Below are 24,985 nucleotides of genomic sequence, written 5' to 3'. Positions count from 1 at the left end.
CAGTATCCATAAATGTTCGAATTAGTGTTTTTAAGGGAAAATGTATAATATATAAATTAAAAATAGTGACTTAGAAATATTAAAAACATTAAGATTAATGAGATTATCAATAAAATAAAACATTGAAATTCTGCAGTCGGCCATTTTGACTGAAACACGCGTGACGTCACGTCTACGTAAACAACTCACAACAACTTCGCGGCAGGTGTATTTTGTTGTTATGAATATGCTGAGAATACGCATTTTTATTTATTTTCTATTTTTTCACGTATGCTTTATCGACTCAGAACAGAAATATAATTGCGAATTCACGAATATGTGGTTCGGGTTTCTCTGCGTCAAATTTATACAATCATTTCATATTATTTTCTCACTTTAAACAATTACTAACACTTTTTTTTTGGGTATTATTTTTATGTAGATTCACATTGCAATACTGCACACCACTTATAAACTTTGAAATTAGATTCTATAACACTTTATAATTAAATATTTGTTTAATTTTACTTCGCTATGCACACAGATAATTACGTATTTACGTAAGAGTGACGTCACGCCTACGCCATGACACCTGTGAGCTGTTTTAGCACAGTTAATAAATATTTTTTGAAAAATGGCTTTTATCTTCGTTAAATTTAAGTATATTAGCGAAATATAGGGTTTTTCTTCACTACATAGTATAAAACAAAGTCGCTTTCTCTGTCCCTATGTCCCTATGTCCCTTTGTACGCTTAAATCTTTGAAACTACTCAACGGATTTTGATGCGGTTTTTTTTAATAGATAGAGTGATTCAAGAGGAAGGTTTATATGTATAATAACATCCATTAAATAGTGGAGAAGTACTGTTATTTTTGAGGTTTCTAATGTGATGTCGTAAATAATTACATTTTTTCCTCTTACATTGCAAACGCAGGCTGAACCCTATGACTTTTATCAAAATAATGTACTAAGTATTGTACACATTGAAAAGGTCTACAGAAAAGTCCGCGACGGTATATGTCTATCTCTTATGGATAACCCACAATAACTTTTTTTTGTCATTTACTTTTTACGACAAATAATGGTTAATTTTCGAAGCGATTTTAACCAATACAGCATTAATCTTTAACGAATTAAATACCTTGAATACATTGTTCATTTAATATAGATCTATATGGCCCTTTACACCGTATGATTTAAGTGAATATTTTCGAAGATATTACAGATTTAAAAATAGCGGGACGTAGCGTTTGCGGCGGTACCGGCCGGCCGCCATTGCACCCGTGCGAAGCCGGGGCGGGTCGCTAGTGTTTAATAAACGTATACACACATTATGGAAGAGGTTTTGAAAATCTTTCGTCATGCCTATTGAAATAAATATGTATTTTAAGATTATATAATATTATTTTGTATTAACGAGTCATTTATATCTGAAATTAAATGAAAATTGCATGCCAAATATAGCAGTAACTTAAGATTTTGTACCCGAAATAAATGTGTGAAAAGCTCACTTTTATAATATAAATGAAATCACCTGCAGTGTCCTTAATTTTTAAGTATTTTTGTAGTTTGTGCTTAAGGTTTATTTATGATGCAGAATGTAGGCTAGATAAACATTTTGCCTTGTATGCGCTTCAGCCATAAATATGTGCTATCCCATGGGCCTTGTTTTTGATGCAGTCTGAAAGCAAGAGATACATTTAGTACTATTTTCAGTTTTTGTAATACTTTCCACTGTTTTACGATTACAGCAGTCCCAAAGCTACGTACGGAACAATTAATGATGCGCCCTCTTGTCTTTATTTATAGAGTAGAGTTGAGAAAAAATATAATAGGCAGGCAACTAGGTTAACATTTTTTGGGTACTTACGGTAATTACGATCTAAAATATAACAAGATGATTATTTATTTCTTCAGTTATGTAGAAAATAGCATTGTCATCATTTTCGCAATGTTTTTGTTACGTTAAAATATCTTTAACAAATGCGCCGTTATAGTGTCATGAACATGCACCGTGGGTAAAGAGACATAGCTTGTATTCTTATGACATTTTCATCTTATAAATGTGTCCCTGTTCTGTAAGATAGCACTTTATCGTATACTCGTGTTGTTTCATATTTCAGATTTTTTGCCATTTTAATTAAAATCCATTAATGTTTTATAAAATGTAAAAACGTTGTATTGTAAATATGTATTCATATTCACAGTCTATATTACAAAAGCAATGACTGATTTTTTATTGTAAGATTATAGCTTCGGCTAGAGAATTTGGATATTTTTATCGCGTATTTTGTTCGATTATATATGCGCTAATAAATAAATAATCATGTATATATATATATATGCACGAATACATGAAATTAGTATATTTACGTAATCATCTACTTTCCAATTAAATCTATTTGATTTTGTTACAGAAATTGGCTTATAGAAGAGGGAATAGCGAAAGCAGCGGGGAGGGAACCTTCTCTGACGAGAGTTTTATTTAAAACCTTCATCTGGACATATATACCTGGTGGTATTCTACAACTTATTTACACAAGTTTAAGGTAAGGTTTTGTATAGTATTGGTACTGTATTTTCAATTTTTCAAAAAATAAACGTTACGTTTGTAATGCATCTCCATAAACAATCACTTTTATTTGATTCATTGTGCATGTGTTTGAACTGTTAACGTATAATAACATATTGATATATACATGAATAGGTAATATTCTTGTCCTGCATCAAGTGAGAGATATCTATTGATGTTATAGAATGATTGGATTAGGTTACAGAATGTTTTTTTGTTTAACAGGACAGCCACACCTCTCTTATTCTCTGAGTTGTTAAGTTACTGGTCTGTGAACACCACAATGACAACTGCAGTGGCTTCATATTATGCTGCAGCTATGATAGTAGCTAATTTACTTGCGGCTTTTTGTAATCACCACGGAAACTACTACTGTCAACAATTTGGAATGAAGCTTCGAGTAGCAGTCAGTACGCTTATGTTCAGAAAGGTAATAATTTTTTTCAATATATAAATATTTTAAGAAATTAGAAGGGAAAAAACTATCGTGTTTTCTTGTTACGGATGAACTCAAAAAGTATTCATCCACATAAATGTATCTCACAGACATGTTACATTAAGCGGTTTCATCTTCTGACGAAACTCAATTTGCGAGAGATTGTGATCAATGTACACGCATCCTTGTTAATTAAAATTCTTCTAAGTTTACACGCAATATTAATAAGTAACGCCAATTAATTATAGAACACAACAATTGCACAACTGTTTTCCATATTTAGATAATGCGCATGAACAATGGCGCGCTGGGCGAAACAACAGCTGGAAAGGTAGTGAACATATTGTCCAACGATCTCCAGAGATTCGATTTAGCATTCTTGTTTCTGAACTACGTGTGGATCATACCAATACAGTTGGTAGCTGTTTGTTATTTGGGCTATGTGCAGGCGGGATACGCGGCCCTCATCGGTGTCGCGGCGCTGATGGTATTAGCCCTTCCTGTCCAAGGTAAGTGTTTATTGATCACAGATAACGCGGACTAGTGATCTATATGCGTATAACGCGATAAAAATTGTGTACATAATCTACCTTAATTTTCTTTTTTTTTTCCAATACATTGGCTGCTCGGGTTGCTTGGAAGAAATTGCTTGAAGCAATAAAGCCGCCCTTTGCATCTAATGTCCTGTCTGTGTGTGTGAAATTTGTATTTGTGTTGTATGCAATAAAGATTATAAATAAATAAATAAAAGAATAAAAGCATTCTTTAAGCTATTTGATGGTTGGAAAATATTTAAAAGCATTATGTATATAGGAAATATTATTGAAGTGAAACTTCTTTATCGGGGTTGGAAAAAAAATTAGTGTAACATTTTTTCGTTACGCGTGACATTTTTCCGTTACGCGCCATCTTTTTCTTATCCTTACCACGCGTGATTCGACGTATTTCTGTAAAGTTGCATATAGTTAATTATTTTTTGAAAAATAAGGTCATAAAGAAGTTTCACTTCTTACGTGTGTACACTAGTACACGCACACATTTTTTTTCGAAGTATCGAATCGAATAATGTTCTATGCAATAAATGGCGACTTATAATACTGTGTTAAATTAATTACCTCGGTTTGATATTATGTTCACAATCTTTTATGATTTTCTATATACTGTGCTTTTAGTAATTTTTTTTTAACAGCATTTACATTACAGGGGGACTTGGTAGGCTCATGGGTAAAGTACGTTTCCGTACTGCCGGTAAAACAGACGAGCGTATCAAAGTTATGAGTGAAGTTATCAACGGTATACAGGTATATTTATTATAATTATACGATAACTATGCATTTCACTTTAAAAATAAAACCACCAATATGTTTATGTGATATTTTGGTTTAAAATAATACGCTTCATTGCTTTACTGAATGAATTAGGTACGTACGAAACTTTTTTAAACTGCATAAACTTAGGCAATCTCTCTTGTGCAGGTGCTTTTTGTGCATATCCATGAATTATGCAGGCGATTAAAATGTATATATGTACATACTTATTTCATATAGTAATAACCACTAAAGTTCACATTTTTTTTATTTTGGTAGATATAATTTACTTATCTAATAATTATGAGTCCCCATTACTTTTAGGTTATAAAAATGTACGCATGGGAGATCCCTTTCCAGAAAATGATAGCACAAAAGCGTATAGAAGAATTGCACGAAGTTAAAAATGCTACGATTCTCAGGTCAATCTTCCTTAGTTTTATGATGTTCACCGAACGAGCCGCGCTATTCTTTGCAGTCCTCACGTATATTCTACTTGGAAATCCACTCACTGCAAATGTTGTAAGTATAACTACTCAAATTCAATTAATAAGTTTTAGGAGGGAAGCTTTTTTAGGCGCGTTAAGAGTAAAATTTCAAAGTCGCGTCATGGCAATACAGTTACGTCATAGAGTAAGATGACGATTTTGGTATCTTTAAAACTTGCCAAAGAATTTTCACTTCTGACACGTGTGCTCGGCACACACGCTCTTTTTTATAGCATGCACATGAACGTGAAATATTTAATAGCTTGAACAATTTGGATATTAGATGACTCGGTCACTAATCTATTGCAGTATCTACCTTTTTATTATTTTGTATATTTAACATACCTAAATCAAAGCAGAAAATGACTTTAATTAATTACTTGAAAGAAGACTGAATGATTTTCTTTATTCTCTTAACAATTCAAAATTACATATGTATTTGATTTTTTAGATAATATTAAAATAAAACAGACTCAATGGAGTATCATAACCGTATATAATATGTATATGTACGGATTAAATGTTGTTATCTTATTTATCTTACAACGTTATTAGAAGTCAGAAATATATAAATTAAATTAAATTAAATTTATTTACCTATTTTCTCATCACAAATGTACAATCAACACATACATTGTTAATCTATATATCGTTAAGTATTAAGTATTTGTCTTTCAGCATGTTAAATAATAATCGATGAAATATGTTGTGATAACTTCTAAATTTATCATATCACGATAAAATTATGTTCTCATCATGCATTTCAATTGTAATGACAATGAAAAAATAGCTTATCTAAAATTGTAACATATTACCTATATCTTAATATATATAAATCTCGTGTCACAATGTTTGTCCTCAATGGACTCCTAAACCACTTAACCGATTATAATAAAATTCGCACACCATGTGCAGTTCGATCCAACTTGAGAGATAGGATAGTTTAAACATGTAGGTACCTACCACGGGCGAAGCCGGGGAGGACCGCTAGTAGTTTATAGAATTATAAACCTAATTAAAATAATAAAAGGCTAAAAAACATTGAGTAATGAAGTGCTAAAACCCAGTAGGTAGGTAATAAAATAGCTTGATAAATTTTAAATGGCCAATATACTTTACGTTTTCGTATAATGATGCTTAATTTACAAACAATTTCATTAAGACGTTTTTTATTTCTACTGGTGAACGATAATGAAAACGAGTATCGTCTGTTCAAGTTTAAAATAAATATTAAAATAAGTACCTATCTAGGTAATATATTATACAGGGTGTCCCACCGTCGATATTCTAAGCTCAATGGAGGTAATAGTTTTGCATACGCTGAAAACGTAAAAAATACTTTTAAAATTCCAGATGCATTTTTTTTTTCAAATAGATGAATTCTTAAAACTCTTTGTGTACACCACTAACAAGGAACCCGCCCAACTTTGCCACCCGCACGAGAGCTATCGTTTAAGATTATGTTTTCATAGATAAAAATAACTACGTTAAAAACAACCGACTTCAAAAACGGAAAAGTAAAAAATAAAAAGATTTGATATTATTAATTACTACATATTATTTAGATGTGCTATTTACTAAAAAGGTTTGATGTCGGTGCACGGGCTTAAGAGTCCTTATCGATTTTAGAGTGATTTTTACTTGTTTCTGTGATTCTTTAGAAGCTCGTTTAACAAAACTAAATTAGTAACAATGTGTGATGATATCTTAAATTAAAGATTCATTCAATATCTAAAATACGTTCGAGACAATTTATTGATATTCATTGTCCAGTTTGTTTAATAGCCAATAACCTAAGGTGTGTTTCAATTTTTTCCATGCGGGACGTTCGTGTCTTTGTATTTTACACGGAATTTAATAGAAGAAGTTTTCTTATAAAATATACTACAGTAAAGACACTGAGACATCCTAAAATATGTTCGAGGCAGTTTATGTACTTTTATTGAAAAATTCAAAGAACATCTAAGTTAAAATAGCCTTACTTTGATGAAATTTTATGCGTATATGGCGTCGAATTTCTAGTTCTTACAACAGAGTTAAAAAAAAATAAAAAATACACACTAAATGATAGGTTAATGCTTAAAAATTTTGCAATAAAAAAAATACATTTTATATTTTTTATGAAAGAAATGGAATAATTTAAAGTTCTCTAGAATTTTCGATTATATACGGTAGCGCAAACGTTGTTACGGCAGATCTATATAATCGAATATTCTAGAGAATTTTAAATTATACCATTACTTTCATATAACATAGTAGTTAGTTTTTTTAAACGAGCTCCTAAAGAATTAAAGAAACAAGTCAAAATCACTCTTAAAATCGATACGGCCTCTTAATAGTAAGTGTGTTGTGTTTGGCACCGACTTCAAACCTATTTAATAAATAGCACATCTAAATAATATGTAGTAATTAATAATATCAAATCTTTTTTATTTTTTACTTTTCCGTTTTTGAAGTCGGTTGTTTTTAACGTAGTTATTTTTATTTAATACTTTTTAGTGTATTTTTCAACACGAATCAAACGAGCCCAAACTCGATAAAGTTGAGTCAATATATTACTGAGTTCCTATGGCCACCTTCCGATTCCATCATCAAATCAGCTTTATATCATGATAATGTTTCATCGCTATCCAATTTACATACGTATACAAAATTTCAGCTCAATCGGTTACCAGGAAGTGAATCAAAGTTACTTGCTACATTTCAAATAAGTCATCGAGTACAGACAAAAATGCTCATAAAATAAAAACTACTGGGCCTATCTGAATAAAAATTTTATGGGACCAATTCCACACCATCCCGCATCGAACAAAGAAAGAATCACGTAAATCGGTTCAGAAACCTCGGAGTAATCGGTGTACAAACATAAAAAAAAAATATACCGGCCGAATTGATAACCTCCTCCTTTTTTTTGAAGTCGGTTAACAAAATGATCACATTTGCGAAGCGTTATATGCCGGCTGCGCGAAGCTAGAGAAGAAAACATGAATTTTAAGGAAAATTTAGCAAAAAAATTTTGGCGTCATTTTTTTTGTTTAAGTATTTTTTACGTGATCAGTGTATGCAAGACTACCAGTTCCTTCGCGCTCAGTATACCGATAGTGGGGCACCCTGTATATTCATATGTTTCGCAATATTTTGAGATAATATTAGATAAATGCATTGCGTATTGATTGCGAATTCATAATAGAAAGTAAGTAGGCAAATAAATTTATTTCCTTTAAAAAAAGAACAAAAGCCTCAAATTCTTTAGATGCATACACATTCAGGATATTTCCTTTTTTTTAGATTTATCCCTTGCAACAGTTCATGTCATCGGCCAACATTAACATAACAATGATACTGCCTATGATTTTATCATTTACGGCTGAGCTCTTAGTATCCTTCAGAAGAGTACAAGACTTCATGATATTGGGTAAGTAATCTTGTTATTTGGTTGACGGTTGACGCATGAACGTAGAGACTGGTTTCAATCACCTGTCATTTACAAAGAAAAGGCTACGAATGAATGGCTGAGAAAGGAAGGCTAGGTCGGGAAGGGAACAGAAGTGTCATCATTAAAAAGCACGCAAAAATCAACCTTAACACGTTCACTGCGGCATGTCCAGTATCGGGCCATCAGCGACTACACCACAGTGCGGCGCCCAAAATCGCAGTTTTCAATGACTAGAAAAGAGACAAATATATTTTTGTGATCACAGTTTGAAGTAGGACTCAATTTCGTTTAAAAATCGTATGGCAAAATATTGGACACAACGCATAGAAAAGAAACCGTTTCTTTTGTGTGCGGCATGTCAAATTTTTTGCCATGGACAAGCACCTCATGCCGCACTGTACTGCGAGCGCGCCGCGTGTCAGTCTCGCATAGTGATGCACCAGGACCGAATGTGATGACAGTTGTGAAAATAATATAAAACATTAAAACAAAAGTTACTGAACAAATTAAGACAAAAGTTACTGAACAATTTCCTGATATTACTCTATCAAGTGCCTTGTTTTATGTGTTTTTTTTTTGTATCGACGATCTCGTTATCTGTTAACAAACAGACTGAAATATACAAAATTGATTTATATCGATATCGATGTTTTATTTTACTGTGTTTCCCATCGCTATCACTGTAAACATGCCGTATTAACGCAGTGCGGGATGGCAAATAATTTTTCACAAAATCAGGGGTTTACATTTTCCCTCATATCTTTTAAACTATTGAAAAATGCTCATAAATTAATTTATTATATTGTGGAGGCATTAACAGACATATTTTCCGATCAATGGATGGCAAATAATTTTTCACAAAATCAGGGGTTTACATTTTCCCTCATATCTTTTAAACTATTGGGTCAAACTAAAAGCTATTTATGCGGTATATACTAGACTATATAAACTATTATCTGAAAAAAATTTTTTTGAAATATCTTGAAATTTCATGAAATTATTAACCTTCAAAGTCAGAAGGTGCGATGTGATAAAAATGGCTCATGACGCACAGTGGTGAACTTGCCGATGTGAAGTATGGAAGACATGCCGCAACAACGGTAAGTTTGGCATTTTAGGTGCCGCAGTGAACGTGTTAACTACGTCTGCAAAATATCTTATGTAAGCTAAGTACATGTATAATAAACCGGGACATTAGTTTTATTTGTTACAGTAATATGTTATCGACCTCTCCAAATTTATCAAAACGTAGGTATAAAAAAGTAAAGAATGTATATATGTACTTACATATCTTTTCATCAAAACTTCAATTCTCCAAAATTAGTTTTTAGATAAAAAGTATAAATAATCAAAGTAAAAGTAATATGAATTTAAATTTTAAAATTTTACAGGTACTTATTAAGGTAACTTAAATAACGTGTCGTATTTCACAGACAAGTCCTACGAAGGCTAGGGATACATTATATTGAATGAAGATAATATAACGACAATTATGCAATTAGGATTTCATGAACTTACGAACTTATCTTCATTTAGAATACTTGCGATGTTCCTGGAACCGGTTCATTTAGCTAAGTAATGGAATAAATTAAAGAGTTATTTCCAACCATAGAGCGGCTCGACCGTCGTAGGTTTGTCATATGAATGTATTGAATACTATTTAAATTAATATTTCTAATATAATACGCAATACAAAAACGGAAAATTATTGTATTGATTCATTATAATTGTTGTAGTACGATCGTTATCAAATCTAAGCAAGTTTTAATAACAAAATACATATACTGATATTGTTTCCTTTGTTTGTTTATGCACACATGTTTTATACTTTTATATATTACATGCACATAAGACTGAAAGACGTTCCTAATAACCAAATTCTAAGGATCACTTACCTACGTTATAGAAACTTTTGTACGAAATTATTAAAAAACTTGAAACGAGATTATTACAAAGCTGAACTTTTAAAAAATCAAAACAACATTAAAAAAACATGGCAGGCAATAAAAAAAGTCACTAATACTGAAAGAGATGAAAATAAAAATGTGGGCCTAATTAAAGTAAAGGATAATCCAACTAGTTCTATCAACTATATAAACGATTACTTTGTTAGCGTGGGAAAGACTCTAGCTGAGAAGATTAAAGCCACAGCTATGTCAACTAACATAAACCATACTCTTTCACAAATTAATTCCATTGTCATGTTAGAAACAGACCCAGACGAAATACTTCGCATAATTAAAAATTTAAAGAGTGATTGTGCAGCGGGATATGATGGTATCACAGCGGAAATCATTAAGAGCTCGGCTACTGTGCTTGTGCCTGTCATAACTCACATTTGCAACCGAAGTCTCACGACAGGGATTTTCCCTGATGCTTTTAAAACTTCCATAATTGTTCCTATTCATAAGGGTGGGTGCAGCGATAGTGTTGAAAACTACAGACCCATCTCTATTCTACCGGTGTTATCCAAAGTGCTTGAAAAAGTAATAAACAAACGACTAATGAGTTTTCTCGAAAAATACCAAATTCTATCTTCATCGCAATATGGTTTTAGGGAGGGCCGATCAACTGAAAATGCAGTATCTAATATCTCAGAATACATTGTTGATAATTTGGACAAACGAAAAAAAGTAGTTGGAGTTTTTCTTGATTTAGCAAAGGCCTTTGATACTGTTTCCATACCCGCCCTTGTGGATATGCTAGAGAAAGTAGGTATCAGGGAAAATGCACTGTCTCTGTTAAAAGATTATTTGACAAACAGGAAACAAAAAACTAAAATTGGTGACTATATCAGTGAAAAACGGCAAGTTAGCTATGGCGTACCTCAAGGCAGTGTACTCGGCCCGAGTCTCTTTCTGGTCTACGTTAATGACCTCTTTAATATCTCCTTGAAGCAAGGTAAAATTTTCTCCTATGCTGACGATACAGCTCTAATATTCACCGGGAACAGTTGGCAGGAGGCTCAGTCAAATGCTGAGGAAGGATTAAAACTAGTAATTACTTGGCTTCAGAATAATAAGCTCTCCCTTAATATAGCAAAGACCAAGTATATACTTTTCTCCCAAACGCGAAATCGTCCTGAGCAAATTTCATTAAGAGCACATCTGAGCTGCCAAATATCTTCCTGTGCATGTCCTGAACTGGAACGCGTCACCTCCATCAAGTACTTAGGAATTATCCTAGACAGCAGATTCTGTTGGAAACCTCACATTGAGTATCTCAGTAAGAGAGTTCGAAAGCTCATTTATGTTTTTAAAAATCTCCGAGAAGTCGCAGATCGTGACCTAATAATTAAAGTCTACAATGCACTCTGTAAGCCACTACTAACCTATTGCTGCAGTTCTTGGGGAGGTGCTCCAAGTACCAATATGTTAATTCTGGAACGGGCTCAAAGAGCGGTATTGAAGGTTGCTATTTCCAGGCCTTTTTATTTTGGTACATCAGAGTTATTCGCTGAATGTGGGGTACTAACTGTAAGACAACTCTTTATTCATAAAATTCTCTTAAATCAGCACCGATTAATCAGTTCTAACACTATAAGTAAAAGAAGGAAAGATAAAGTCTTCTCTCAGCCCAAAACAAGCACTAAACTTGCTCAACGCCAGCAAGCATATCTTGGACCTCGCATGTACAACAGAATGGCCAAAGATATTGTAGCTCTGCCTTCGATGTCCATAAGAGATGCCAACAGTGCCATACGAAATTGGTTGATTGAGTATGATTATGAAGCAATTGAGCAAATGCTTAAAGTTATAGTCTGATTCATGTTATTTTCTCAGACTTGCCACAAATCGCACACACACACACACACACACACAAACACACACGCACGCACACACAACACACACACACACTATCTCACATAGTTACACACTTATAAATAAAGGCCCTAATATTACAGATTTCATTTAGTTTATAAATTAATAAATAAAAATGTAAATTTAATTTAATCTTAATAATATAATCTTTATGTATAAATAATTTTGATTAATATTATCAGATAATTTTTTTAATACCTATTATATAATGAGCACCACTTACCTTATCTGCATCAGGAAGGGTTGCAGGCCTACGATACAAGCTGTCTTAGTGTAGGCCTGCAGGTCATATTATCTTTTAATCATCAGGTCCTATTATAATATTGTTGTATTTTTTATGTTTAATTAATTTAAGATAATGATTTCTATGTATTTAATTTTATATTTATGGTGAATAAATGATTATGATGATTATGATATTTCTTAACTATATGAAATTGTTATTGAAGACACAATAAACACACACGCTTTCAGTATTTTTCTGATTACGACAATACGGGCAATTTAAAAACTTTGATGTAAGTAATCAATAAGTTTATTGTAAAATTGATTAGGTATATTATGATAAATGAAACCATTCTCTATTCACGTATATCTTAACCTAGTTTTGACTCGTAAATACTACTATCAATGAGACCAGGGAAATAATTAGGTCCTCGTGAAAAATAATTAAAATTACGGCCTTGGTATGAAGGCTGCCCAAAAGCGATGCGGTATGCGGTATGCGATGTATTTCAAATGGTAATAAAATTTGTAAAAAGTATAAGTTTTATTTCTTAATTGATAAAGAACGAGTAGCTGCTTTAATTGGATACGACGCACGTCATCTATGTACATGAATTGTAATCAGATAAATAAAAAATGTTGTGTGGTTTTATGAAACCACGGTAAAAGTGAAACTGTTCGAACGGTTCCGAACACTGCTTTGTGTAGCGCATGTCGCGTGTCGGTCGGCTGCCGAGTCGGTATACCTACTCGGCAGCCGCGATACGTACGCGACATGCGCTACACAGACCAAAAAGTTTGAGACGATGTAATAAAAGTTTCACTTTAAAAATGTATTAGCTCGTTTTATATTGTATGTTATTTCGTATCGTATGTTTATGACGCATGAAAGAATAATGTTTTCTTTTTAATCTTTTATTACGATATGCAGAAGACGTCGCCATAAAGTATGAATTCCTTGCCAAGACTATACTTTTATTTACAGAGGATCGCCCAGACTTAAGTTCGGGATCTTCTTTGGCGCCAATATCCAACATATTCCGCAAAGTAAACACTAGCTTTAAACAACCAAAATCCGTGGAGGTGCGGCCTATTTCTTACATGCCCAAGTCAGAAATGTCATTCACTAATGGTGAGTCAGGAATGTTCACATTATGCTTATTTTAGTTAATGAGAAAGCCAAGCAAGCTTCCCGTCATATAATAATGAGGAACGCACACCCACCCATAATAAGTGGCCGGAGGAATGCCGAAGTATGCTTGACTTTCAGCGCAATCTGTTTATCTAAGAGCTAAATAAGCTTTTGTAATAATTTTTATTTTTCTATTTATAGCAGGTAACGTACCACACAGAAGGTTACGTAGAAGTATTTCCCACCCAGGGGGAGACTCTATTGTTGAGGTCCGCGATGTATCGGCCAGTTGGACTGGAGACCCCAACTTCTTGGCCCTTAAAAACATTTCGTTCAGAATCAGAAAAGGGAAACTGTGTGCTATCATTGGAGCCGTTGGTTCTGGAAAGGTAATTTACTATTTATGTATAAGTAGGATATTATACAATTTGTCAATATCATTTGAAAATAATTCCACTGTTATTTATACTGTTATTAATAAATGATAAACTTCATATGCTTTGACTAAATAAATAAGGTCGAATAAAGTAAATAAACAAAATTACAATCAATATAATCCCGCAATGATTAAAATGAAATTGCGTATTATAATTTCCAATAACAATTTACATAGCAATCCGATATTATATCAGTGTGCAATATTCAGATGATGTTACGTAAGTTGAAATGAAAAGTTTACTGGAGTGCGAGCTTCAATTTGTGAGCTAGGTATTCCCATTTCTACATTTGATGCTTAATGCATGAATTAAATAAAAATGGTAATGATGATAATGAACTATAATAATAACTTAATAATGTTTATGAACTCTTGAACTAGTTACTAAATTACTAATGTTTTACTTTAAAATTATTTAAAGTTTGTAGACAAATAGAAAATGATTAGGAAACCAGTAAATAAAAAAAAAGACGGGTTGCACTCCGGGAGTGCCGGCAGAAGTGAAAACTTGATTATTGACGTTGAGCATGTTTGATATTTTGGAATGGTATCCGTCTTACACTTTTTCGATCAGGTCACGTGTCCTGACGCAAGTTTAAGATTTTATACCCATTACAGAAAAAGTGCTCAACGCCGCTAAAGAAGTTTTCATTTCAAAAATAAAAATAATCCAAGAACGATCAATTAGGCTTTCAAGGCTCTCAATTTAGTGTGACGTAACGATGGACGTAACACAGCCTTCAATCAGGGACGATCAAGACGCCTCTAGCGATACGTACAGCAGATGAACATACATACATAATACATGTGTATATATTATTCATATAGCTTATATTATATAATGAGAATAAACCTACGTTTCATAACAAGAACATGAAACAAACAAAGTCTACAGCAGTAGACTTGTTTGTTTATAAATTTTCTTCGAGCTATTTATATAACGATAAGATAAAACTCGATACTTACATTACTTCTGTAATAAGCACTTAGTTAGTTAGTTACAGAAAGCAATTGAGTTGCTGACATTTTGAAGTACAACCTTCATTTTTTATGTATCGATTAGAGGGCTGACCTTTCAACTTTTTTACAGTCGTCTATTTTGCAACTGCTACTAAAGGAATTGCCGGTAGCCACTGGCACGGTTTCAGTGTTCGGGAATATATCGTACGCTTGCCAAGAGGCGTGGTTGTTCCCGAGTACTGTGAGAGAAAATATTCTCTTCGGTTTGCCCTACGAGCCGGAAAAATATAAGAGGGTACGTATTGTGCTCAGACAATAGGGCCACGTTTTAGCGTTCACTTACGCGTAGCACAGAAACTAGCTTTATTGTGTAACGACGTTATTTCTTCACAGTGCATCATATATCCCGAGCTGCTGCAGACATTTCTCATTTCAACATTAAAATTGGATGCTACAATTTGTCTTATTATTTTTATTAAATTGTTGTAGAGATACATTCCTACATTCGAATGTACCTTAGGTTGTATCATTCAAAATTGATGTGTCATGTAGTGCTTGCATGTTTAAGAATATGTTTGCATTTTTATCACACTTTTATTTTCATACAATGGTATTATAATATAACATCCTTATATCGAAAAACACCGTAACATTACATAAGCAAGCTGCATCCACTAATTCGTGAAGCGATGTTCATTACAATACATTGCTTGAAGGTATGCAGGAAATGCGCTCTAGAGAAGGACTTCAAGCAGTTCCCGTTCGGCGACCAGACGCTGGTGGGCGAGCGCGGGGTGTCCCTCTCGGGGGGACAACGGGCCAGAATCAATTTGGCACGCGCCGTCTATAGAGAAGTAATTCATTTTTTTATTCACAAAAACAAACGTAGGTATCCAATTTAGTTCCCCTTGAACGTTTTCATCTATTTTCCCGTTTACGTAACGCGGTTATGAAAAATATTTGCTCGAAAGCAATCTTCGATTCGACGCACTTTGTACGTAATAATGTATAGCTTATCGTCCGCCTGAATAACTGAAACTGGTTAGACAACTAATTACCTGTCTCGTGGAATATTTAAATGATTTTAATTGCAGTTACTTTTTAGTGTGTTATATTTAGTTATATTTTTTTTAGGCTGATATATACTTGTTGGACGATCCATTATCTGCAGTGGATGCAAATGTTGGTCGACAATTGTTCGAGGGATGCATCAATGACTACCTGCAAGGGCGGACAAGGATCTTGGTCACCCATCAGATACATTTCCTTAAAGCTGCTGATTATATAATCGTGCTGAATGAGGTTTGTGTTACAATTCTGAACTACAATCATTTATCAAAATGTACCCTAAATATCTATGTAGGCCATGCTTTAATACGAGCAGATGTCAGATATAACGGCTGGCGACAATCGGCGACTACTATAGGCACATACGTATTCATGAATCATAATCAAAAATAGGGTAGATAGTACTAGACCGGGAGATACTGACACAAAATTTCGAGTCATTTGTAACAGGATGGCGGTTCTACAGGGGTCTTAGTACGCAATGACAAAAAGAAAAATGATGGTGTGAACGCTGGTACCGGTGGGTTAGTCGCGTGGGTGTTAGTCGAACTCGTCGGAAAAATAGCGAAAGTCAAACGATTTGTAACACAAAAATTTTAGAATTTACCGATAGCCCATAAAAAAGAAGTAGGCGGTAGTGTCATGCCATACTTTTCCGGTATGACTTACAGCCCGCCATACCGACGCGAATGTGTTGATTTAAAAAAAACAATTATTCAACCATTTGTACCAAGCTAACTTTTGCACAGGTAACCATCGTCGTGCAGCCATTTACGAAAATCGCCATGCCATACTTTTCGGACGATTCCAAATGGTCGCCATACCGCCGAAAATCTGCAAATTTTTTTTATTTCGCCTATCTTTTTGTACCAGTATTGCATTTGGCTTTTTGGAGAGTATTTGATAAAATGTGACCATTATTATATTTGCCATACTTCTAGTAGGGGGAAAAAGTGCTGTCATACTTGAAAAATAAATTTATTATTAATTTATATAAGTGAAGATTTCCAACACCTAGATCTTTGAAATTTTGTATTTATATTCGTTGATCCTCAAACTTACAGGAAAAATAAGTGCCATACTGTTACAAATCGTTTGACTTTCGCTATTTTCCGACGAGTTCGACTAACGCCCACGCGTCTAAGCCGCCGGTACCAGCGTTCACACCATCATTTTTCTTTTTGTCATTGCGTACTAAGAACCCTGTAGAACCGCCATCCTGTTACAAATGACTCGAAATTTTGTGTCAGTATCTCCCGGTCTATACATAGTACATTTAATTAATATTCTATAAAATATAAAACAACTGATTCACGAATATTAGATACAAATGCCTTATATCAATACAGAAAAGGTTCTGTATAGTGTAGATGATGCAATACTCAATTACAATAATATTATGAATATATTTGAAAAGAGATATATGAAAACCGCAGCGGACAACCACGTTATTGTTGGACGAACAGTGCAGTCTGTTATTGTACTATCATTGTACAAACTAGTATTATATTATCAATTCAGTTCATTTATTTGTAATTTTTAATTAATTTAATCATGTATTGACGCCTTATTTTCGATCACTATTTTTATTATAGAATGTTATCTTCATTGTCTATCGATTGTTGAAGTTATTTTCCTTAACATACTTTTCCTTGAAAAACAAGCTTAAATTTTTCCACATACATTGATACGTTTGGTATTAAAGAATAAATAAATAAATCTGATGTATATAGATTATAGACCAACTAAATATTTATGTAAAAACTAATCTGCATGCAAGGCAAGTACAATCTCTACTGCTATTGCCACTTTTTCGTGTATCACAAAAGTTTTATTGTAAACGGCTCTACTTGGAACAACGAAAAGCTTTTTAAACGCTCGGTTATTACACGTAACAACCTCGTCATTACATAAGTTCAATTATCGTTCCAACCGATCCGGAATAGATTGCACCCTATCTCAGTTGATTGGATATAGATTTTTTATTAAATATAATAGGAAAAAACATAAAAAATATGGAATTCTTGTGACGCTTTGATGTTAACAGGAAACTGTTAATAGCATCACGAAAAGTGTGTAAATTTTCGATGGGCCCTGGAGGGGAGAGGTGCTTGAAATACTGATTAGAGAGAATTTGATGAATGAGATAATAATTTTATAAATTTTTAGTTAGTTCGATTCCCGGTCGAATCAAGTGAAATTTCGAAAATCTTTGAATGCAGTTCTATTTATTAAAAAAAAAATATCTCCAGTATTTCAAGTACTTTCCCTCCAGGGCCCATCGAAACTTTCCACACTGTATAAATACGTCGAGGGTGGTAAAAGTAGGTGGCAGAATATATCAGATTTAATTTATTTTATTCACTTCGACGCAATTATAGAAATATGTATTTCGGATTGAATACGAATTTTATTCGATAGGGTGGGGGTGGTAAAATTTGTATGAAATGCTATATTGGATAAGTCCGTAAGCGAAGCCGCAGGGCTCTGAAAGAATATCGCGTGTACAAATAAAACTCATTACATTCGATGCATTTAATTACTAGGTATATTGTCTCTTAGTAATTATTTTAATAGCATGGTCGTTGAAGATTATTTTTAACTACAGGGTGGTATTGAGAATATGGGAACGTTCGATGAGCTTGCAACCTCTGGAAAGGAGTTCGCTATGATGTTAACTAACTTGCAAGAAACTAAGACTGATGAATCCGCAACTGCAAATGTAAGTTAATTTTCTTACAATGAAAACCGAATTGTTCTTTCTAACATTGAATCCATCAATTTTTACGTATTTTTTTATGTTTCTTCTAATAATGATTATAAAATTAAAGATAAATTGGACAATTATTTTAAACTATGAATTATTATTACGTATTGAGAATCCATTGATAGCGTAATAACACCGCAGTCCGCAGTCTAACATTCTAATCATAATAACTTTTTAACCACTAACCTATATAAAAGAGGTCAATTTTTTAAGTGAAACTTCTTTCGCATCATGACAATACCATCACGTCATGGAGTGAGGCGATTTTCGTATCTTTGAATTTTGTCGAAGAAGTTTTACTTCTGACACGTGTGCTATTTTTTATTATAATATAGAAAGGAGACGAAAACGAAAAGGTCCTCCTAAGAAGCGTATCCACTAACGACAGTGAGATGGACCTACAAGAGTTCGAAGCGCAGAAGATGCAAGCAGAAGAGAAGCAGTCGGGTAACTTGCGGTGGGAAGTGATTAGCGCGTACTTTAGAGCCGGCGGGAGCATCTGCTTTATTCTCTTTACTATGACGCTCATTATGCTGGCCACTACTACGGCTGCTGGGTTTGATTATTGGCTCAGTTTTTGGTACGTATTTTTTTTATAGGAATAATATGCTCTATTTACTCATTATAATTTTGACGTGACAACGTCTTATAATTCGATAGCCGGCTGCACGCACGAAAAAACATGACTCATGCGGCGTTATCTCGCTCTGAGGCGTTCCATGTAAGGCTTGAAGTGCAAGCGAGAGCGCGGAACGAGCGACAAAGAAGCACAATCGGACGTTGACACGTTCAACTATCGTCAGTAAACCGACTTTACAGACAACCAATTTTGTTTTTAGTTGGATATGTGTTTGTCCTGAAAGTTTGATGTTTTTTTCGGTTAGGAATTGTATGGATGGAAGAAAAAATTGCTTCACTGCTGTTGCGAACAAAACAGCATTAGATTTTTTTTATGAAAACAGTTTTTAGTTTGTTGAATATGTACATATTCTTTTTAAATTTATATTGTTTAGTTTAAGATCAAATAAAATATTTATTAGAAATGTTAGAGTTATGTGTAGAGAAAATTATGTAATTTTCATTAATAATATATTTTTACAGGTCAAATCAAATGGCCAATTACGAGGAAGAGATGCAAGGAGAAGAAATAGGTAAAGTTTAATAAAAAATAATACTAATTATAATAATCCGTCTAACTAAACATTTTACAATTATTTATCAATGGAGAAATAATCTTATCTTCGACAATGCCAATAATAAATCATGATACTATTCTCATTGCACATGTCTTTGGATTTCACAACATATTTAATTTAATTTATATATTGCTTGGATTTCTATTCAAACTTAAACATTTATTTATTCAATTAGACTTCTTTTAGAAGCACTTTCGAATCGTCAATACATATTTTTAACAATTACCACCGATTCGGAAAGCAGTATCTATGGAGAAGAACCGGCAAGAAACTCCATAGTTGCTCTTTTATAAAAGCAAAGCAATATTAAGCAATAAAGCCAGCATCTTATAATGTCCGAACATTTGTGCTTCCTGCATGTAAATAATTTTTTAAAACCGCCTTCAAATTATTGTCAGAACTTAACCAACAGACAGGCAACAATTTTCAAATTAAAAAGAGAATTATCAAAATCGGTTTGCCCAGTCAAAAGTTCTGAAGCGTTGTTCTGAAGTAACAAAGCCAAAAAGCAAAAAAAAACACTCTAATTGAAACCTCCTTCGTTCTGAAGTCGATTTTAAATAATCGTAAATTAATTAATTTAATATTCTTTTAATATATTCTTATAATATCTATAAATTTCTTGTTTATTTATGTATTTACTTCTTTTAGATCCCGGTCTAAACGTCCAAGTGGGTCCGTTCACAACGGGCCAATATCTCATAATACAAGGCGGTATAGTGATAGCGTGTATCTTCCTAGCGAACATTCGAGTCATTCCCTTTGCGGCGCTTTGCGCTAACGCTTCTAGAACACTCCACGATTTCATGTTCTCGACTATGATTAAGGGTGTTATGCGCTTCTTTGATACCAGTTCTTCAGGTAATTTTTAGATTTATATATTTACTTTTATAAGTCTTCTATTAAACACGAATTAATGAGACCTTTACGTTACCCTTCCTAGTGCATTCCTTTTCATGTCGTCAATCCTTTCCTTACCCCTTAAAAGCGGGCAAAAAATAAATAAAAATAAAAAATTGGTATGATATAAATATTAGATCTAATAACTATCTACTACTGAACCAATTTAAAATTTTCATCAATGTAAAGCTATTTTATTTTAGATTTATTTTATGTTTTTTCCCAGAGACAAGTGACTGGTACAATAAACGCATTATTATGAAATCTTGTAAAACTACTAAAACAACGTTTTTTAGCTTACTCAAGAGCTACTCTAAATGTCGTATACAAGTATATTATGACATTTCTGGCAGCGAACCATGTTCCATAGTTTTTATCAATAGTTTTAAATACTTTTGGCAGCGCATTGCGGTTGCCGCGCCTTTTCAAACCAAAACTTTCATGTTTATTACTTTAGGTTAAGACTCGTAAAAGTCATAAAAAAGGGAGAAGTATGATTGAAAATATCTATTACTAGACTAATTTATATCTGCAAATCTGCTTTGTTCCCGATAATTATAAATAAAAGTTAAAATAAGGAATAAAGAATTACAGGCGAGACTGTGGTCAAGCGCTTGCCTGGAATAAAAAAGAATAAAAAATTACATATAATTTTCTTTCAGGTCGTATTTTAAATCGTTTCACAAAGGACATGGGTGCGTTGGACGAAATATTGCCCCGTTCTCTGCTCGACGTGTTGCAAATTTACAGCACTTTGATATTCATTCTGATATTAAACGCAGTAGCTTTGTACTGGACTTTAGTGCCTTCGGCTGTGTTGCTCGTTTTGTTCTTCATATTCGTGAAATTATATTTGAAGACTGCGCAGGGTGTGAAACGTCTGGAAGCTACTAGTAAGTATTGTGCAGTTTAATATTATCTAGATTATTTGGGTTACTCTTGACAGTGTGGAGTGTATATTTAATATTTTTTCCATCTTATCTTGTAAAAGGCCAGTGCCCTACAAGGTAGGGCAATTTCAATAATTGTATTTTTTTCTTTACTTACTTCTTTTTAATAATCAAAACCTAACTACTTGATAATAGAACTACTACTACTAAGGTATGATTTTTCAGCGAAAAGTCCAGTATTTTCAATGGTGACGTCATCTCTAAGTGGAATTGCTACTATACGGTCATCTAATGCCCAAAACAGACTTATAGATGATTTCGATAGGCACCAGGTTTGTGAAAAACATTGATGTTGTACTATTTTTTTTGTGCCACTGAAAATCCTTCAAACAGTCTATAAAATAATTAACGGAAAATAATATAGCTATCTTGATCCCTACTGCGTTTTATCGATATGATCGATATGATCAAAGTGATTAAATAAAACAACAATGAAAAATGATATAAAGTATATTAAACACATGATAATGTCTATTTTCTGTCATAATCTCATTCGTCTTACTTACTTTAATCTATACTAATATTATAAAGAGGAAAAGTTTGTAATTATGTATGTATGTATGTATGTATGGTTTTCACGCATAAACTACTGGACCGATTTCAAAAATTCTTTCACCATTAGAAAGCTGCATCTTCACTGAGCAACATAGGCTAAGTTTTATCCCGGAAATCCCACGGGAACGGGAACTATGCGGGTTTTCTTTGAAAACGCGGGCGAGGCCGCAGGCGGATAGCTAGTCATTCAATAAACACAATGAGTGATATCAATTTGCGTCTTCATCATTACTAAACATCATTTATAGATAACGCAAATATTTTTATAGACAATAACTGTAGAACTTTAAATAAAAAAGTAGTCTTTAATAATAGCTTCGAAGCTAGACATGATGTACGAAAACTCTGCACTATCTCTTGAGGATATCTAAAAGCTACGTTCATAGAGGTAAGCATCGAAATTGCGCAGCCTTGGATCACAAAGTCACTATAGACCTCAAAAGTCAAAGGATCCCTGTTTATTGTGATTACGATAGTTTACATTATGTTATTTTATGTTACCCATTTGAAATTAAAGTAAATATTAGAAATTAAAGAAAATATAGAAAACACTATTAAAAAAATAGGTAATTCTTGTGTCTATAAGGGAATTAATTATAGGGGTTTAAATAATAGCTTCCTTTCAAACAACTAATTTAAGTCTTCGCTAAGATTTTGTTCTAAGAATCTAAATAAATAATCACAAAATCTAAAGAGCCTGAGAAGTTTAAGCGAAAAGCGCGTATAATCAAATTGATTACTCAATTGGACAATATTATTTATATAATCATATTTACAGGATCTCCATACATCTGCTTGGAACTGTTATTTAGCTGGAGGCAGCACATTTGGTTTTTATTTGGACGCCATGTGCCAAATATACCTTACGGTTATTATTTTCGTCTTCCTGTATCTTGATTTTGGTAAGAAAACATATTTCCAATTATAACATGTTTTTTACCTTTATAGCATTTTCATGAATATTTTTAGAACATCTATCAATAATAAATATGATATCAGATAAAATTGGACCGATGATCAAAGAGAATAAAATGTCTAAACCACAATTTGTCCCTTGGTTGGTTATGTTTTTCATTTACAAATTGTAAATCACTTCCAATAACATGAAGACACAAAGATATGAAAGATAGGCATTTTATCTCAGAAATAAAACATTACGTGGTTAAGGCGATGTAAATTGTATTGGAAAGCGGTTATCGTCTATGATGTAAAGTGCAGTGGGTGGAAAGCTACGGCAAAATAAAATGTGTCTTTACCGCTTAGTAATACGTAACTACTTCATGAGTACAATATTTAAGGTTCCATTAATTTCTTCTGGGATATCCTCGATTAAATAGTCATTATTAAATATAAATTCGCCTTATTTAATGGCATCTCATCCAATGTTAGCATAATATTAATCGGGGGTACATAGACATTTATTTCTCAAAAAGGTATTTGTCGCAGCTAACAGGTTTAACAAAAATCGGCTGTTTAATAACTAAGCCTAAGCTCATTATGTCTTCAGTTTGTTCACAAAAAGATACATGTCGTAGTCTAACTAGTTTAACTAGTTAACCAGCTATTTCATCAATAGCCTAGCCTCTTTATTGTTACCTATAAATAATATTTTCTAGTCAACTGGTTAACCAGCCATTTCATCAATAGCCTAGTCTCTTTATTGTTACCTGTAAATATTCTATTCTTCATAATACACGACTTACTGGTAAATAATTTGCAGGTGGTATAATAGCAGTGGGTAGCGTGGGTCTAGCTGTCACACAGAGTAACATGTTGACGGCCATGTTGCAACATGGCGCCCGAATGTTGGTGGAGTTCATCGCACAGTTGACCAGTGTGGAAAGAGTGCTGGAATACACGCGTATTGATACTGAACCTAATCTGTTTGAAGGGCGTAAGTAACTAATACTAAGAAATATAAATAATTTATTTAGTAAGCGTAGGGTGTTATGGACAAACGCACACTTTCCACGTTTATCTTTGACTAGCTGTGCTTCGCGGTTTCACCCCATGGCTCCGCTCCCGTTGGTCTTAGCATGATGATAGCCTTCCGGGCTATCTAACACCAAAAGAATTTTTCAAATCGGACCAGTAATTCCTGATATTAGCGCGTTCAAACAAACAAACAAACTCGTCAGTTTTATAATATTAGTATGGATTTATATATTATGTTAAAGTCAAGTAGTCATCCTGTATTTGAAGGTTATATTAGGTAGGTTCATATTATTAGAAAGTGTAGATGTAAATTTAATATTATAACCAGATAATATTAATACAAGTAGATCGACTTCTTACTCCAAACAGAAAACAATAATTAATTTAACCCAATTGTTGTGTGATTAGTTACTTACTACTCAGATTGCCAAAATATAGAGCTCAACGAATGAAAACCAAACGTGTGCGATTCTTTCAATTTTTATCCAAAAAATCATAATCTAGAAGCTTCCCCAAGCCCGTATACAAGTCACAAAGGTAACCAAAAATAGTATGCGCGACATCAGACCGCCATTATAATTCTAGTGCTACTTTACTTCAAAGCTTCTGTATTTAAGTCAGTAAGCCCGTAATTACCAAGAAACTGGAAAGTTAGGGCATTTCATTCTGGAACAAATTGTTCTTCATCTCGGATTGAATTACGTTTTTAGCGAATTGTTTGAACTTAATAATATAATAAGGTTATTTGTAAACTTTTCGTAGTTTTAAACGAATATTGTTTTCTAATTGACTGATCGGTTGGGTTAGTTGGTAGCGACCCT

At 33.2% G+C, this 24,985-nt stretch overlaps 1 protein-coding gene across 1 annotated transcript in view; it reads left to right on the top strand.

The window, feature by feature from the left end:
- LOC149489853 (ATP-binding cassette sub-family C member 4-like) overlaps nucleotides 1-24,985 on the top strand; it is a 33,708-nt gene that overhangs the window by 4,516 nt on the left and 4,207 nt on the right. The window contains exons 2-20 of the mRNA XM_089714618.1: nucleotides 2,398-2,529; nucleotides 2,778-2,982; nucleotides 3,272-3,497; nucleotides 4,192-4,289; nucleotides 4,620-4,817; nucleotides 8,072-8,198; nucleotides 13,251-13,397; nucleotides 13,602-13,786; nucleotides 14,924-15,088; nucleotides 15,510-15,647; nucleotides 15,928-16,095; nucleotides 18,470-18,583; nucleotides 18,964-19,208; nucleotides 19,730-19,779; nucleotides 20,476-20,685; nucleotides 21,387-21,617; nucleotides 21,840-21,946; nucleotides 23,008-23,131; nucleotides 23,950-24,123. Of these exons, the coding sequence (XP_089570744.1) occupies nucleotides 2,398-2,529; nucleotides 2,778-2,982; nucleotides 3,272-3,497; nucleotides 4,192-4,289; nucleotides 4,620-4,817; nucleotides 8,072-8,198; nucleotides 13,251-13,397; nucleotides 13,602-13,786; nucleotides 14,924-15,088; nucleotides 15,510-15,647; nucleotides 15,928-16,095; nucleotides 18,470-18,583; nucleotides 18,964-19,208; nucleotides 19,730-19,779; nucleotides 20,476-20,685; nucleotides 21,387-21,617; nucleotides 21,840-21,946; nucleotides 23,008-23,131; nucleotides 23,950-24,123 (3,044 nt within the window). The remainder of the gene's footprint in view (nucleotides 1-2,397; nucleotides 2,530-2,777; nucleotides 2,983-3,271; nucleotides 3,498-4,191; nucleotides 4,290-4,619; nucleotides 4,818-8,071; nucleotides 8,199-13,250; nucleotides 13,398-13,601; nucleotides 13,787-14,923; nucleotides 15,089-15,509; nucleotides 15,648-15,927; nucleotides 16,096-18,469; nucleotides 18,584-18,963; nucleotides 19,209-19,729; nucleotides 19,780-20,475; nucleotides 20,686-21,386; nucleotides 21,618-21,839; nucleotides 21,947-23,007; nucleotides 23,132-23,949; nucleotides 24,124-24,985) is intronic.

This window comes from Colias philodice, chromosome 3, assembly GCF_061535455.1.
Source record: "Colias philodice isolate Cphi_HAF_F1 chromosome 3, ilColPhil1 Martin Lab GWU primary, whole genome shotgun sequence".
Lineage (NCBI taxonomy): Eukaryota > Metazoa > Arthropoda > Insecta > Lepidoptera > Pieridae > Colias > Colias philodice.
Note: the sequence above shows the minus strand (reverse complement) of the source record. Positions and strands in the feature narration are given on the sequence as shown.